We start from the raw sequence: 15,646 nt of genomic DNA on the forward strand, positions 1-15,646 counted from the left end.
CTATTACTGTACCACAGTGTTATTAAGGAGGAACAAGGAATTGTGGAGTTTCTGAAGGTTGTAGTTTTTATGCGTCAAGTTTAAATATGTCATTGAAATAAATTGTTTCGATATTATTGTATGATCTCCAAACAAAAATTACCAATACATGATTGTAAATAGCTTTGAATTGGCAAAATTAATAACTCAACAAATTGAAATTGAGTCACTTTAGGTTATACAAACGTTGGCTTATTTGTACTTAATTATGTATTATACACATAACCACAGTCTACATTACATTATAATATTATATTATGGTAAAGTTATAATATTGAATCGGAATACTCTGCCACAATCACAGAATCACTGTAAAACCTTGGCCTTCAATGAGGGTTAGTCTAAAGATTTATACATCTTGAATTGCCAGGAATCTCACTCTGAGTGAGAGAAAATAGCCTATTATGAGACAAGAGAAGAGGATCCCTCTACTACAATAAATTCCTTCTGTAACGTTCTCAATAGATATGTAGTGTTTTAATTAGTTCGAAACGCTGTTGAATAATCCAACCTGAAAGTACCTAAAGTCTGCGAATTTGGCGAATTGTTCAGCTTGTGGTGTTTTTGTCTCAAAATTTGCCGCACACAAACAAGTTTTAGTGTTTAGGCAGGAATGGCACTTCTTGCGCAATATAATATTGCATCTTACGAAATGAAGCTGCTCAATCGCCAATCGAAAGTTTGCGTCAATTTGACTAACCTGAGATATTTTGCTGAATTCTATATTAATTTAAGGCAAATGATCTGGCAACGGAAAATTAAAATGAAAAGACCAGATACTAATTGCTTCATTGATAGACATAATTTGTCACTGTACTTGGAACAAAAGAATATAAAGCATCAAGTTCTAGGTATTTGATGATATGTAGTTTCATTGTTTCCGCCATTCCACTGACGACGAGACAATGTCGAGAAAAACATGTTTTTAGGAGAAAGATGCATTGTTGTAGAATAGCTTGGCAACATCATAGATTGTTACTGTCTACTTTTTTACATTATTAGAACAGGAGAATAAATAAAATAAAATAATCTCCGCTCCCTTAAGAACTTGATTCTCCCTAATAATCTCCCTCAACAACTAATTCTTAATTTGTATTCCTTGCAAAAGTCTCACCGCATTTATTTAACTCTTTTATTCAACAATTTATTTAGTGACATTATCGTCGCATTACAGCAGTCGACGAGACACTTAGTTAAATTGCTAAGCTGACAAATAACGTCAGGAACATATTATTATGAGGGACATATTACGTCCCATTGTCCTTTGCCTATTTACCAGCCTGCAGTTTTATTATTTAAATAAAAACCCTAACTTGTCAGCTCTGTAGTCAAGATCTCTAGTGTAATAGCATAATAAGTTACTGCGACCTGCAGTCACCTATCTTTAGTGTAAACATATTTTTCAAGGAAGGAAGTTCCCAGACTTTGTTCTCTCAGCTGGGGATCTCACTAACAGAAGCCAGACAAACCTGCACGAAGCCTGGACTAATATCCCTACAGTTTAGAGTGGTACTAACTACTAGGATAGACAATGATCGTACCTCTTGGGTCAAGGTTACTCAGTTAGTAGGTTAGTAATAGTGTGTAATAGTTGGTAGTAATAGTAGTTCTGTGTCTTTAGATAGAAACACCTCATTTCGGGGTCACTCAGTTCAGGTCTAGCTCTAGCAGATAAAGTACAGTATAGTATTATATATAGTGCAGGATAGTAGGTATAAAGATAGAGGGTACCGGGTATGATCTGACTGACAATTATCTAGTTCTGTGTCATGTCACTGTAACAGTGCAAGTTCTGGTATGTCACGTGGTACGCCATGACTCTGAACTCAGAAGTCTCACAATGGTGTGGTAATTCTACTGATATATAGTGACACAATATGTCACTTCCGTAACATGTCATGTTACACGTCACGACCAACGACCTTGAAACATCGCTCATTGTTGTCTCACCTACTAGAGTATATAAATACACTACTAGAGTATATTTACACTACTAGAGTATATTTACACTACTAGAGTGTGGGCTATTGGTCGGCATCAGACCAGCAAGAGGGAAAATGTTTCATTTGGAGTAATACGGGTATATGGCCCCCAGAATATAGGTGGCCCCCAAAATATAGGTCATGTTAGTGGATACAGTTCTAACCAAGATAAGCGATACTAATGGGATCTGTTACTGCTAGGTTGGAGTAAAACATGTAACTAATGTTTCTGGATACAAATTGTGGACCTACATGAGGTATTTTGGTATATTTGGTCATGACAGCGAAAGATTTAAACGATGTTGTCATTTTCTAGAGGGGTAAATATGGCGAAAAATTGTCATGACAAAAATCTGTCCAACACATGCCATTAAGACTACTGGTATGAGTATAAGTATTATTTTAAGCTATCTTTTCATCGAGACATCTGCAAACTGACAATTTGGAAAAAAGTTATGGCCACCACAATTTTACGGGCCCCCAGAATATAGGTCTATACGACCCCCAGAATATAGGTTGGTCAAAAACCCTGAACATGCCCAAAACCATGCTTTGGGATGCTCTACTTGTAGCTAATAGTCTCCTGAACCCACATATCAAGTTTTATCAAAATTGGATAAAAATTGGCCGAGTTATGGGATAAAAACAAAAACCATATGCCCATATTTGGGCATATGCACCAAATTTGATCGATTTTGGTCCATAAATTGGTCAAATATCAATATTTTTGAATGAAACCAACTTTATATGGAAGGTAAGCATATATTACACATTCTCTATGATTATCAGCTCAATATCTACCTAACTGTGGATTATGTGTTCAAATAATCGCAAAAAATGAACAAAATCGCCCATATCTCAAACTGACTTCGCTCAAAACAATAGAACTCAATAGGGTTTCAATATTTTCACATGAAATTTTCAGAATCAACGTAGAATTGTCTCATGACCTTAAGTTTTGGGACAGAATTTTGAGTTAGGCCTTTAAAAAAATTTGGCGGCTAAAAATGTCTGATTTACAGTCATTGAGGTGCACATTGTATTGATACAGATAAAAACAGCCCCCCTCAATCATATCTAGGGACACTCCTTCAATCTTATTTAAGTATTTAGTTAAGATCCCTACTAAATGAGTGCATGAAAGCTTTTTAACTAGTAAAATTAAAGATTTTACTCATTACGGGTATATGGCCCCCAGAATATAGGTTTTTAAAAAAAAATAGCGACCAAGATTCTGCATTTTCTCTGTCACCCTGAGCATTAAGGAATGTGGGGTAGTGATGAGAAACAGTTAAAGAACATATGCTGAAGAGATGGCATCATCAAAATGTATGAAGGTGGAGTATTTGAGGACGATTTTTGCATACCTATATTCTGGGGGCCGTAGTTTTTGATTTTTTGTTATTAAGTATACTCTAAACCATTTCAATTTAGTATCTGGAGCCATTGGCATCATCAATACAGTCTCAGCAACATATTCTGACTGCATATAACTGTCTGTGACAATTTTAGAACAACTTAGGAACAGATGTTTGGACCTATATTCTGGGGGCCCTGTAAAAAAATGGTATTTTTACAGGTGAAAAAAAAGTACACTTAAAAACCTAATAATTATTTTCAACTACCCAAGAAACATTTAAAGGGTTATTATGTACATATTTACAGCCTTAAACATGCTTAGAAGTAGTTTTAACACCTGTTTCTAAGTGCTCAAAAAGCGACCTATATTCTGGGGGCCATATACCCGTATAATCAAGCGAGTAGTCTGTAATACCATTAATATAGTGTATGTTTGGAGTAGTGTGGTACAATTGAAGCTAGGTTAGGTGATATATATACCTAATATAACTATATCATGTACGTGTTAGACTTCTTAAATATGGAAATAACAAGTAACATTGTTAAATTATTTTGTAACTCTTAAAAGTTTAATTTACGATAATAATCTCCGCCGCACAAGTATCTTAAACCTCATCTGCTCAGAAAATAACTCGAGGTATACGAGGTTAAGACGTAGGATGAAGCTAGATCAGAGTTAGAACGAGATACTCTATATCATTAATTCTCTACACTGTTTGTTTGATTGGATCAGTGAAATGACCCATTGTCAACTGACCGGCCTGATTTACTTAGTACAGAATGAGTGAGAATCACGAGATAAAATCGCAACTTCTTGGATTTGTGTTTCTCAGAGAGATTATTCAATATTTCATGCTTTAGATTTCGCCTTTATGAGCACCTGTTAGAAATTAAGGTGAAAATTTTGAATATTTTTGATAGTAGGGGGTGACCCCTGTGAGTTATTAAAGTTTAAATGGTTACTTCTGGGACACCCTGTATAATCTTAAAATTTTAGGAAATAGTTTTCTTAAAGAAGTCCCTTAATTCAAGATCCTATTTCAAAAGCACGAGCTAGTGCAAGGAGAGGTACATTGTACTATGTGCATTAAATATATAAATCATATCATAACACAATTTAATCACATTGAGCAGATTGAAATACTATTATATACCGGATATGATAAACTAAATATGATCACATCCCTCATACTTTAAGGCTAATAGATTTGGTCATTTCATTTTCAATCCTATCATATTGAATATTACATATCCTCGTGAATCTATATAATAATCTATATAGATTCCGGAGTGATTTCTGGCTCCAATTTGTTAAGTGTAACATTTAAGTGTGAATATTTCTCAATTCAAATGAAATCCACCAGCCCCTAATGTGGGGCACATGTGCGAATATTACTGTGGAAAACAGGCCACCTGTCTTTACTAGCGGACTCATTTGTTAGATCAATGTATTGTCACATTTACTTACATCGAACTAAAACACCTTATCACGTGGTTAGTCACGTGGTTCACCAACACTAAACACTGAAGGGTATTCTGAAGGAGCAGTATATAACACTAAACACTGTATATCATACTCGACTCTCAAGGGTTGTATCTTAACATGAGGTTAAGGTTGACACGTGGTGTTACGAAGCTGTTAAAGAGACACTTTACCAATTCCACGACCAAGTACACTGTCTTTGACTAGAACAGTGATTTTCTAAGAGTTTACTTTCTGTATACAGTACTGAGTAGCTCCGGGGAGAGCTGTTTCAACACCTTGGCAGAATTCCTGGTTTATTTTCTTAATGACAACATCGGATCTTAATTACAAATTATTACAGAATTACAAAGTTTGTGAAGATGTTATTATCTTACATTTTAATCCCGGTTAACAGAGACAGAGGAAATCCGGCTTGTTTCTAAAAATTAGTCGGTGAGGAGTATTATTACATCATATTATAGCCACCAGTCCTTCGCAAAATTGGCTATCAAACCCGTGCTGCAAAAAGTCGTGCCTTCCTGATTGTGCTAAGAGATGAAATTATCTTTTCTAACAGCTGGTAACCAGCCGAGGAAGCTGGTTTGAGGCTACCCAGATATCTGAGCCTGTCCACCACGAGATCGCATTATTTAGGCATGGTTCAGTGACCAGGGTAAGCAATAACTTGATATAAACCAATCTTGGTGGGACATCTCCCACGACTTATTGAAACCAGGTGTGGTTGTAAGTGGAGGAATGCAGTGAGCTGTATCTCTGTATCTTTTTTAGCAGCTTCATGTAGTTTCTAGAATATAGATATTGTATTTTAAGTGTGATAACAGATGGAAATTGAAAAGTTTTGATAGCAAATATTAAGTAGAACTGGCAGGTATTTGAAGCAATTATTTGAAGCAGAAACACGTTTTCAATATTTATGAAGAAATAAGTTGCAAAGTCATTAGAGGTCATTGTGTAGTACTAACTCAGGGCTTACTACACAACAGAGATTTGGACAATAGACATGGAGACTGGTGGTAATTTGCCTATACTCCTATATTCCTACAGTAAAGTAGTAACAATTGAGTGACACTAAGTAGGCAACAGCTGCACTGCTAAACTAGCACAGTAAAAAGTTAATGAGCCTGATCAGGAATAGTTCATATTCTGTGGAATACTTCCACCAATCACTGGGGCTTAACGTTCTAGTAAATAATACTACCACCAATCACTGGGGCTTAACGTTCTAGTAAATAATAGTCCCGTAGCTCGCAAACATCTGCCATAGCAAGGTATATAATACAAATAACATAATATAGCGTAATGAGATATTTCCACAACTGTCTCATAAAAACATATTTTAAACTCTGTACAGTGTACCTAAGACCTCGACTACTGTACAAATAAAACCAACCTGAAATATTACGTGTGTATTTAATTGATTAATAATTAATAATTAATTAATTGCATGCACTCACCAACGATGAAGTCAGCAATTGCCAGACTGAAGAGGAAACTGTTGGCAACTGTTTGTAGTTTTCTCACAGATGATATTGAGTAGATGATGTGGAAATTTCCTGAAAATTTATTATTTAATTTATTTAATGGGACGGTTATACGATAATAATGTGAACTGGAACTGTGAGGTTTGAATGAAAATGAGAAAGCCAGTAGCAGCTTTCTTAATTAATTTTAATTCCTGTAAACTAAATCCAAACCTGCCACAGAGATGATGCTCATGACAGTGAATGCAAGTGTCATGACTATTCGTTGCATGCTCATTCCTCCAGCTATCACTTCTTCATGCTCTGACCCCATTGAAGTAACAGCTAAAAATATTTGTTTTTGGATCAAAAAAATCGTCAAAAAACGAGGTCCAAGATTTTCAAAATCGAATAAAAAATGTTCTAAGGCCTATCTCAAAATTCTGGCCCGACAATCTCTTCTAAATGGTCCTTAGAACATATCCTGAAAGTTTCAGGGTGATTGCTCAAAAAATGTAGGAGAAGATAGATTTTTAGACTCGATTTTCAGGGCGCGCGATTCAAAATCGCTCGCGCAATACAATTACACATAAGCGCTGACCTTTGACCGGCAATAATTTCGGCTAAGAACAATATTTTTCCATGGGACCAAAAACAGCTGATAGATATCACTCCCCTCTATCAGAAACAACTATAAAGTCAATTTCGAGAGAATTTTGATGAAGACCCCCCCCCCCCCCCCCCCCGGCCCCCTTAAACATCCGATAAAGGACTGTGCCACACATCTCTGAAGCCATGGAGCTGCTAGAAGACAAGATAAGACAAAAGCTTCTACCAAAGATGCTGGGCAGGGAGATCTCTGACTTAGAGAGAGATGTGTTAAGTTTACCGATAAGATTGGGAGGATTGGGCATTGGTAAACCCCACAAAGAAACCAGTTTGAGTACACAGCCTCCAAGCTGATGACTAATGAGCTGACTATTATTATAAAGGGTCTCAATAAGAGGTCTCGACTGCCTAGGCGTCAGACCTTTTGATACAATAGATCATGGTACATTACTTGTCAAATTACAGGGCTATGGGATACGTGGGGTGGCAAATGATCTTATAAAAAGTTACTTAACAAATAGATCACAATATACTGAAGTTGTTGGTGAGAAATCTGACGCCTTGAAAATACAGTTTGGAGTCCCTCAGGGTTCGATTCTTGGACCTCTCTTATTTCTCCTATATATTAATGATATCGCCAACAGCTCCAGTTTGGGATCATTTGTCACCTTCGCTGATGACACCAATATATTTGTGACTGGGAAATCTAAAAAGGAGGCATATATGCGTGGTAATTCTCTTTTAGCTAGTTTATATTCCTACATGCGAGCAAACAAACTCCATGTCAACTTGTCTAAATGCTGTTTCATTCACTTTAAACCAGCATCGTCCTCCCAGACTGACAATAATTCTGAATATACTCTAACCATTGATAACTTTCCAATAAAACAAGTTGCATCTGCTAAGTTTCTGGGAGTCGTCATCGATGAAAAGCTAACCTGGGAAGAACATATAAAATCACTTAGGCGTTCTCTCAGCCATGCAACATCAACTCTCTGCCGCCTACGCTGCTCCCTCCCAGATTTCTTACACCGCCAGTTGTATTACACTCTATTTGAATCACACCTCTCCTATTGTATCACGGTTTGGGGTGGGGCAGCCAAAACTCGTATAAGTTCTGTATTCAAAGCACAAAAATATTGTCTCAGGGTACTGTTTGGCGACAGGGAGGCATACCTAGATAAATTTAAGACCTGTGCTCGTGCTCGACCGTTTGGCAACCAAAATCTGAACAAAAAATTTTTCTTGAAAGAGCACACGAAACCTTTGTTCAAGGAACACGGAATACTTGCCGTCCAAAACCTGTACACTTACCATTGTTTCCTTGAGCTCTATAAAATCATGAAATTCCGTGCTCCGATTTCCCTCCATGAAAATTTCACCTGCTCAAGTAGGAAACCCACCCTTATACTAAGCCAAGCAGACCCCCCTGACAACTTCAATAGCAGAACGACTCGTATTTGGAACGTAATTGTGCCTAAGCTTGGTATACGTGACTACTGTCTAAGTGTGGCCTGCCTGAAGTCTAGGATGAAGCAATCACTGCTCGTCAACCAGCATAACCATGCTGATCTTGATTGGACAAACAAAGATTTCGAATGCTCTAATCTAAATTTTGACATTAAGTCTACCCTAGGGTCCACACATCCAAAATGATTATCTTGAAATTGAAAATTAGCTGGGTGTGCATTTTCCTTTGTCTTACTAACGTGTGTGAGCGCAGTGTAGTGAGAAAGTGTTTTTAACAGATTTATTATTAGACTTAGGATTATGATTTTTAATATATTACATTGATATAAGATTTATTTTTGATAGGTACTTAATAAAGTTGATGAATTTCCCTCCCTATTAAAATTTTAAACCCATTTAGTGAAAATTGATAAACGAAGATCTAGATATTGATACATATTATAACCAACATTGCTTATATTCTGCCTTGTAAACAAAGAGCAAATCTTCTTAATGCCTTCTTCCTGTCCTAAAACTAAAACTTCATCCTATTAAAGTAAAGGCCAGTTGTTACCACAAGCTATCATACCGTCCCTCTCAAAAACATGCCTCAGCCTCCATCAAAAACAATTTTAGTTTTCAGTCCTTCTAGTTTCCAAAAATCTACCGAGCTAGTGTTCTGGTGTGCACAAAAGCCCCTAAGCCCGTGCATTCCTTGCCCCGCTAGCTGCCAGTCCTTGACAAACTTCCAATAGCAAAGATCAACTAGTCATTTACAAATTGAGCACTATACAATTTTAATTGTTTTAAATATTTGACTTTGTAAAATGAGCTAAAACATTGATTTATTAGTTTCATTGATTTATTAGTTTCATTGGGTAGTTTTCCTCTGGCCCGGGATCAGCTGACCCTAGGGACCAGAGGATAAAGGTGTAGAAACTATATGTATCTACAAAACTTTCAAGGTTGTTTTTACAAGAGACAGGGCTTGCTGCGCAAGGGAAGAAAAGCGGGAGAAACACTCACAAATTATACAAATAAATATTATAAAACATAGCAAAAAGAAATTCAAACAATCCTACACTACTACAAATGTTTATTACATACTACAATGTGATACATGATAATTATATGCTGTATAGACAAGAAACAGGGCTTGCAGGGCAAGAGATGGATCAAAGGGACTAGTCACAGAGTGTAATATACAGTGATTCAGCAAGAACCCATTGCTGAATCTGGCACACAAAATACCACAATCAATACAAAAATATACAATATTATATCAAACAATATGTTTATACAAGAATCAGGGCTTGCAGAGCAAGAGAAGAAAAATAAGAGAAAACTACCATCAACTGTATATACCGTAGTCCATCAGATAGGTAATCATTACTAATACACAAATCAGCAGGGCTAACAACAATATAAAATCCATAATAAATACTCAATCTACCCAATATACGAGTTAAAAATTGTATAAACAAGAGACAGGGCTTGCATAGCAAGGGAAGAAAAATAAGAGGACCAGGTAAAAAGTGTTTATTAGAGTACCCAGTGAAAATTAAACTAAAAAAAAGAGTATTTACAGTGTATTATACACTCAAATATATTATATGTCTAAGACCATCCTGAGAATCCTGGCTGATCCAAGCAGAGCTGTCTTCTGGAGATTAGAGATGCTCAGATTGCAGTGGACTGCGTCGAGGTGTTTACGAAAGTTTATGGTGATAGTTCCTAATGCGCCTATCACCACGGGGACGATTGTGACCTTTCGTAAATTCCAGTTCTTCTTAATTTCTCTTTTCAGGTCTTGATATTTCAGAATCTTTTCTTGTTCTCTATCCAAGATCCGGGTATCTCCTGGGACTGCAACGTCAATGATGGTTGCTGCGTTGGTTACCTTGTCTACCAGGAGGAGATCCGGTCTACAGTGTTCGATAACGTGGTCCGACTGGACATGGAAGTCCCACAATATCTTGACTTGTCCGTTCTCCAGCACCTTCTCTGCCCGGTGTTCGTACCACCTTTTACTGCGTGGGAAGCCGTATTCCTTGCACAGACTCCACTAACTATTATTATTATTATTAAATCTAAAATAGTTAATAATTTAATTAATTATTAACAGGCCCCTTAACGTGGGCAATAACATACGCTATGTGATAATGACCCACAATCACATCAGAGACACAATGGCAAATCTCCTGCGTGAGGTATGTCATGATGTGAAGGTTGAACCCCAGCTACAGGTAAACGAGGGTGACTGTCTCAACCCCAAGACTATAACTGCTGACCAAGCTCGGCTTGATGTATCTGCTAGAGGAGTTTGGACTCCAATCTCCATTTGATAAGACCTTTCTTGAAATTAGGGTTTCACACCACCAATCGCTTATAAAATAGGACAAAGACTCTTCAAGAAGTATACGAAATTAACGAGATCGAGAAAAAAGATGAGTAACTAGAGAGAGTGTTGAATTAAATATGGAGAAGGCAACCTCCAACCCAGCTGTATTTCTCACATCTGGCTCAGGTATGTCGAAAGAGTATAGCAATTTGTAAACAGATAAGCAGATCTCATAGCCAGAAATAGGAAGGAGATGTATTGTACAGCAGGGTGTCAGAATTATTGGCGTGTTTGAAATTGTATGTGTATTTTATGATGAAATCAATATTTTTCGACGGGTCATAACTTTACTTCTGAATATCGAAATTACAAAATTCAAAAACTGGTCTGTAGATAATCGTCTGAACTTTTTCAGAATTTAAAAATTTTGTGTTGATGTACCTCAAAACCCATAATTTAGGCCGTTATTTAAAGGGTCGATTCCATACTTGGTTAGATTTACGAAGGAGTAAGGGATTTATGTACCTCAGTATGACCGTATACGGAAGTTGGTCGATTTTCTCGTTAGTGTTCAGGCTTTCAGCTTATGCACTCCTGCGCGCAGTGTTGTGACCTCCCTTCGTCGTATTTTACACACATTTGGACGTTGGCAATTTATTCCATCGATAATTTTAAAGTTTTAACATTTTTATATTAAATTCTTTTTTTAATTTAGTTCTAAAACGATTGAGCTTGCTTTCTGTGAAAATTTAATGTACTTTCGTAAAATAATTTTGATGTGGCAGCGATTTGAAAAGGAAATTAGTTAAAAATAATACAAAAAAATCGGACATTTTTTGATATTAAAACATGAATAACTTGGGCTGTGTTGACAGTAGAAAAATTTATTAACCTCTATCCGACAGCTTTAAAATTTTTCTACGCGCCGCGCAAATCCACGCGCGCATTTTAGCGTGTCAAAATCGTTTAAAACTAGAATTAGTTGATGAAGGAGCATAATGCAGATCATACGTTGTACGTGTGGCTTGAACATTATGATTTCGCGCCATTTTTTGTTTCTGCACTCGCTTTGAACTTTCATGGCTTTAACAGCAGTTATCGACTGACGACTTTGCTGTATTACATAGTGTACTTGGTACATAATTGATCAACGATAATAGGAGGAACCCCTGCAAGCTTTAAAGGGCTCGTGTTACTTTAACATCACTTTTGAATTTCACGAAAGCAGATAAAAGGTAGGTTTTCGTTGAATCAAAGTAAGCTAATATCAATTAGAACGAGTATAATTGTGTTACTTTAATACATCGCTTGGTACTGTATTTTATAGTTAACTAACGACATTCTCGCTTTAGGTTATTTTATATAAAACACTTTTATCATTGTTGATTGTGACTTGTCCAATCATTGCACTAGTTTATTACAAAGATTATCAAAATCTTGCGGTAAAATTATTATACAAGCACCCATAAATGACAAAAGTCATTTAATTTCAACATTCCTCATTGCTTTTGTGATTTCCTGCAGCTCTTACTACTGGGCAGCTCTTACTACTGGGCAGGTCACCCCGTGGTGGTTCATGGAGGCGTCTAAAAAAAACTGACTGAACTATAATCTAAATATGATAAGTGCTTATTAACCTCTCTGCTTTAATTCAAACCTTTTATAGAATCTACATATGAACTTACAATATTTTGCAGTTTTAGTGACGTTGCAGAAACTCCGGAATACTGTGGATTGGGAGGAGGAGAAAGTGATAATTCTGTTATATGGCCTGTTTCTAGGACACGATAAACTTCCTAATAAGGTATTTTTTTCAGGATACGATAAACTTCTTAATAAGGTATGATCTGTAGCTAGGACACGATTAACTTCCTAATACAGTATGTGTAGATGATAACCTTCCTTCCTCTTCTAGATCAGATGGCTAAGTTACGGTGCAAAGACGGGTAGCTTGAGACTACCCGTTGTTACCTATAATCTAACTCACTCTTTCCACATACGCGGCTAACCTGTTCCCGATCAATATTCAGGTAGTGGAGAACTTAGAGTTAGATTATTTATTCCGCTTTTTGATTTTCCCCAGTCTTCATGCTAGATTCCCGTTCATTTTAGAGCCTCATTTAATCAGTCGGCCTTACTAAAGAACCTCTCACCCTAATAAGAACACGTAACTTGAAGTCTGATCGACTACATAGCTTTCGCTACAGCACTAACACGTGTATTTACAGAGGAGCAAAAGTTTGCGGAGGCATCCTAGAACGGTACATATTTTAACATATCATGCACGGGTGCCATTCTGTTTGTTTGGTTCACAGTTATTTCCTACTCCTAAACTCCGTGTTCGGACTTTTGATTTCTGTACCAGTTTATCATTAACTTAGAGTTAGATTATTTATTCCGCTTTTTGATTTTCCCCACTCTCCATGCTATTATTGCTAGATTCCCGTTCATTTCAGAGCCTCATTTAATCAGTCGGCCTTACTAAAGAACCTCTCACCCTCTTAAGAACACGTAACTTTAAGTCTGATCAACTACATAGCTTTCGCATACCGTTTCGTATCACGTATTTATCATCTCTCCTTCTTCAGAGACTGGCTTTATTTCAACATACCGTATCGTATCACGTTTTTATCGTCTCTCCTTCTTCAGAGACAGGCTTTATTTCAATATACCGTATCGTATCACGTTTTTATCGTCTCTCCTTCTTCAGAGACAGGCTTTCTTTCAGCATGGTTACCCAGAGACTTGATGGTATCAGGGTTCTCGATGTTCTGAGTAATGAATTTAGTTTTTCCCTTCATTCATTCTAAGTCCCACTGTGGCAGCAACCCTTTCTATCTCTTGCATCAGCGTCTCTGTCTCCTTTTCAGTATCTGCTATCAGAGCAATGTCATCCACAAAACCAGTGACCGATATCTTCTCCACCTTGACTCTCCTACTCCTATAAGGCTAAATGGTAAATCCTATTTCAGGGTGCTTGCTTAAGGCTTGTCTCATGCAATAGTCTAGGGCTATTATAATGAACAGGTACGGTATGGTGCTAACATCTGCAAGATCTTAAGGAGAGAGTGGCGTGACACACCCTCTGTAATCAATAACATTTTGCGAAACTTTCAGAAATACTAAGTTTGACCCAGATTTAAAGGTCGCTAGACTGAATGTAATATTTCAGTTAACAACTCTACCTCGATTCGATGCAGTGCACAGTGGGAAAGGTTGAAGTTGACGTTCAAGCAGTCACCCTGCCGAACAAGAAATCTTTCAGGCCAAGAGGCTAGGTGACTAGAAACTCAATCACTATATCCGTGAAACTTGTCGGGAGCACTGTTATGTGAGTTATTTTACCTTCTAAATTCCAATGAGCATGAAAATTACCCAGGTTCATAAAATGCACGAAAATGAACAAAAATTAATATTCTCCTAAAACTAAAAGTGCTCAGAACGGTTTAAAACTGGCCGGAAAGCGTTTAGATTGGTCCTAGGACCACTCAAACCAAGTTTGGGAATCACTGCATGTCTACAACCGATGTAACCAATGTTCCAAAATGTTCCAATTTTGTCCCAATAACTCGTTCACCAGCCTACCTCCGTTCACCAGCATGCGCTGTGACCGTCATGGTCACGGCGCAAGATGCGCGGATTTTAAAATGGAGGGAACACATTTTAATTGCCATTGTACATTATAGTACATAGTGGAGTGTGGAGTGTGTGGTCTGATACTTGATAGTAGACAGAGGTTATATTTGAAACATTCCCGGTGCCTTCAACTGTTCTTTACTGTGCATGCACTGACTATTTGATTGCTTAAACGAATAGGCGAGCCTTCAAAAACATTAGTTTCAATGTTTTCATAGTTTTATGATGCAAATATAATTTTTCCATTTACATAACTGATAATACCCCCAATATCTTTTCAGTTGTGGAGGTCGGACCGAAACTGTAATCAGACACTAAACATTGACGAGGACCAATTACTCTACTCTTTCAATGATTAATAAAGATCGCTGATTGCTTTTACTAATGTATAATGTTAAAATGAAAGAGAAACTATCGAGACGAAAGAGAAAAAGGCACTCATTTATTTATAGTTTTATGTCTTAACAATGATATTCGAAAGCTAATTTTAAAAACTGGCTCTGAATCCTTGCTAAATGATTTGGGAAGGTGTAAGGGCTTAATATGCCTGTAGACATCATTTTCAGTGGGTTTTATGAAGTTTATGATTAGAGTATATTTTGGGACTGAAATAAGCGCAAGACCTTCGACGTTTCTATTCCTACTGTTTTTTTAATTTAGCAAATATACAAACAAATTTTATACTGTTGTAAAGATAAAATATTTAGTTATCGGATAGAGACTTGAAAATTAAGTATTACAATAACCAAGCTAAAATATTCAATGTTAAACTCAAAAATTTTCACGCGTCTATGAAGAAATATTTAGTTCTGCGCGTAGTTTTTTGGTCACATCTACGGCAAATTTTCGCCAATTTTGTTCATAGTTTCAAAATGTTATTTAGTAGACAAATTACTTTCGGACTACATCCATATTGTTTATTTAAGTCTAAAAGAAACAACATTTATTTGACTTCAAAATTGTTCAATCTGAATACGAGCTAATTACGACGAAGGGAGGTCACAACACTGCGCGCAGGAGTGTTATGCTTTTGTTAGGGATTGGGTTAGGGTTAGGGTTGGGATCAGATTTCACCTAGCCATGAGTCTAGTACGAGTACTGCGTGACGCGCTTAATTCACCTCCAACCTCCTGTGCCGCTTTCGGCGGTCGCGCGCTACTGCAAGCGAGAGGGCTCTGGTTTACTTTGGTTTACTGGGCGCCTGTCATTCCGCCGAATCTTTATTCGTTTATATTTTTATGAACATAATAGCCTGGGGTTTCACCTAACCATGTGCTTTCGCGTC

General features: G+C 37.0%; 2 protein-coding genes and 1 long non-coding RNA gene across 3 annotated transcripts in view; 2 read left to right on the forward strand and 1 right to left on the reverse strand.

The window, feature by feature from the left end:
- Positions 1–15,646, forward strand: part of LOC134820400 (large ribosomal subunit protein uL29-like) — a 51,196-nt gene that overhangs the window by 19,906 nt on the left and 15,644 nt on the right. The gene's annotated exons all lie outside the window — the stretch shown is intronic.
- Positions 1–15,646, reverse strand: part of LOC134820399 (melanopsin-B-like) — a 44,117-nt gene that overhangs the window by 15,600 nt on the left and 12,871 nt on the right. The window contains exons 2-3 of the mRNA XM_063830770.1: positions 6,561–6,671; positions 6,321–6,419 (exon numbers count right to left, since the gene is read on the reverse strand). Coding sequence (XP_063686840.1) covers positions 6,321–6,419; positions 6,561–6,660 — 199 coding nt within the window. The 5' untranslated portion in view covers positions 6,661–6,671. The remainder of the gene's footprint in view (positions 1–6,320; positions 6,420–6,560; positions 6,672–15,646) is intronic.
- Positions 11,758–15,268, forward strand: LOC134820801 (uncharacterized). Its single transcript, XR_010160924.1, has 4 exons — positions 11,758–11,960; positions 12,423–12,529; positions 13,898–14,056; positions 14,643–15,268. It is a non-coding gene; the product is annotated as an uncharacterized LOC134820801 (long non-coding RNA).

This window comes from Bolinopsis microptera, chromosome 9 (assembly GCF_026151205.1).
Source record: "Bolinopsis microptera isolate Bmic1 chromosome 9, MBARI_Bmic_1.0, whole genome shotgun sequence".
NCBI classification, from domain to species: domain Eukaryota; kingdom Metazoa; phylum Ctenophora; class Tentaculata; order Lobata; family Bolinopsidae; genus Bolinopsis; species Bolinopsis microptera.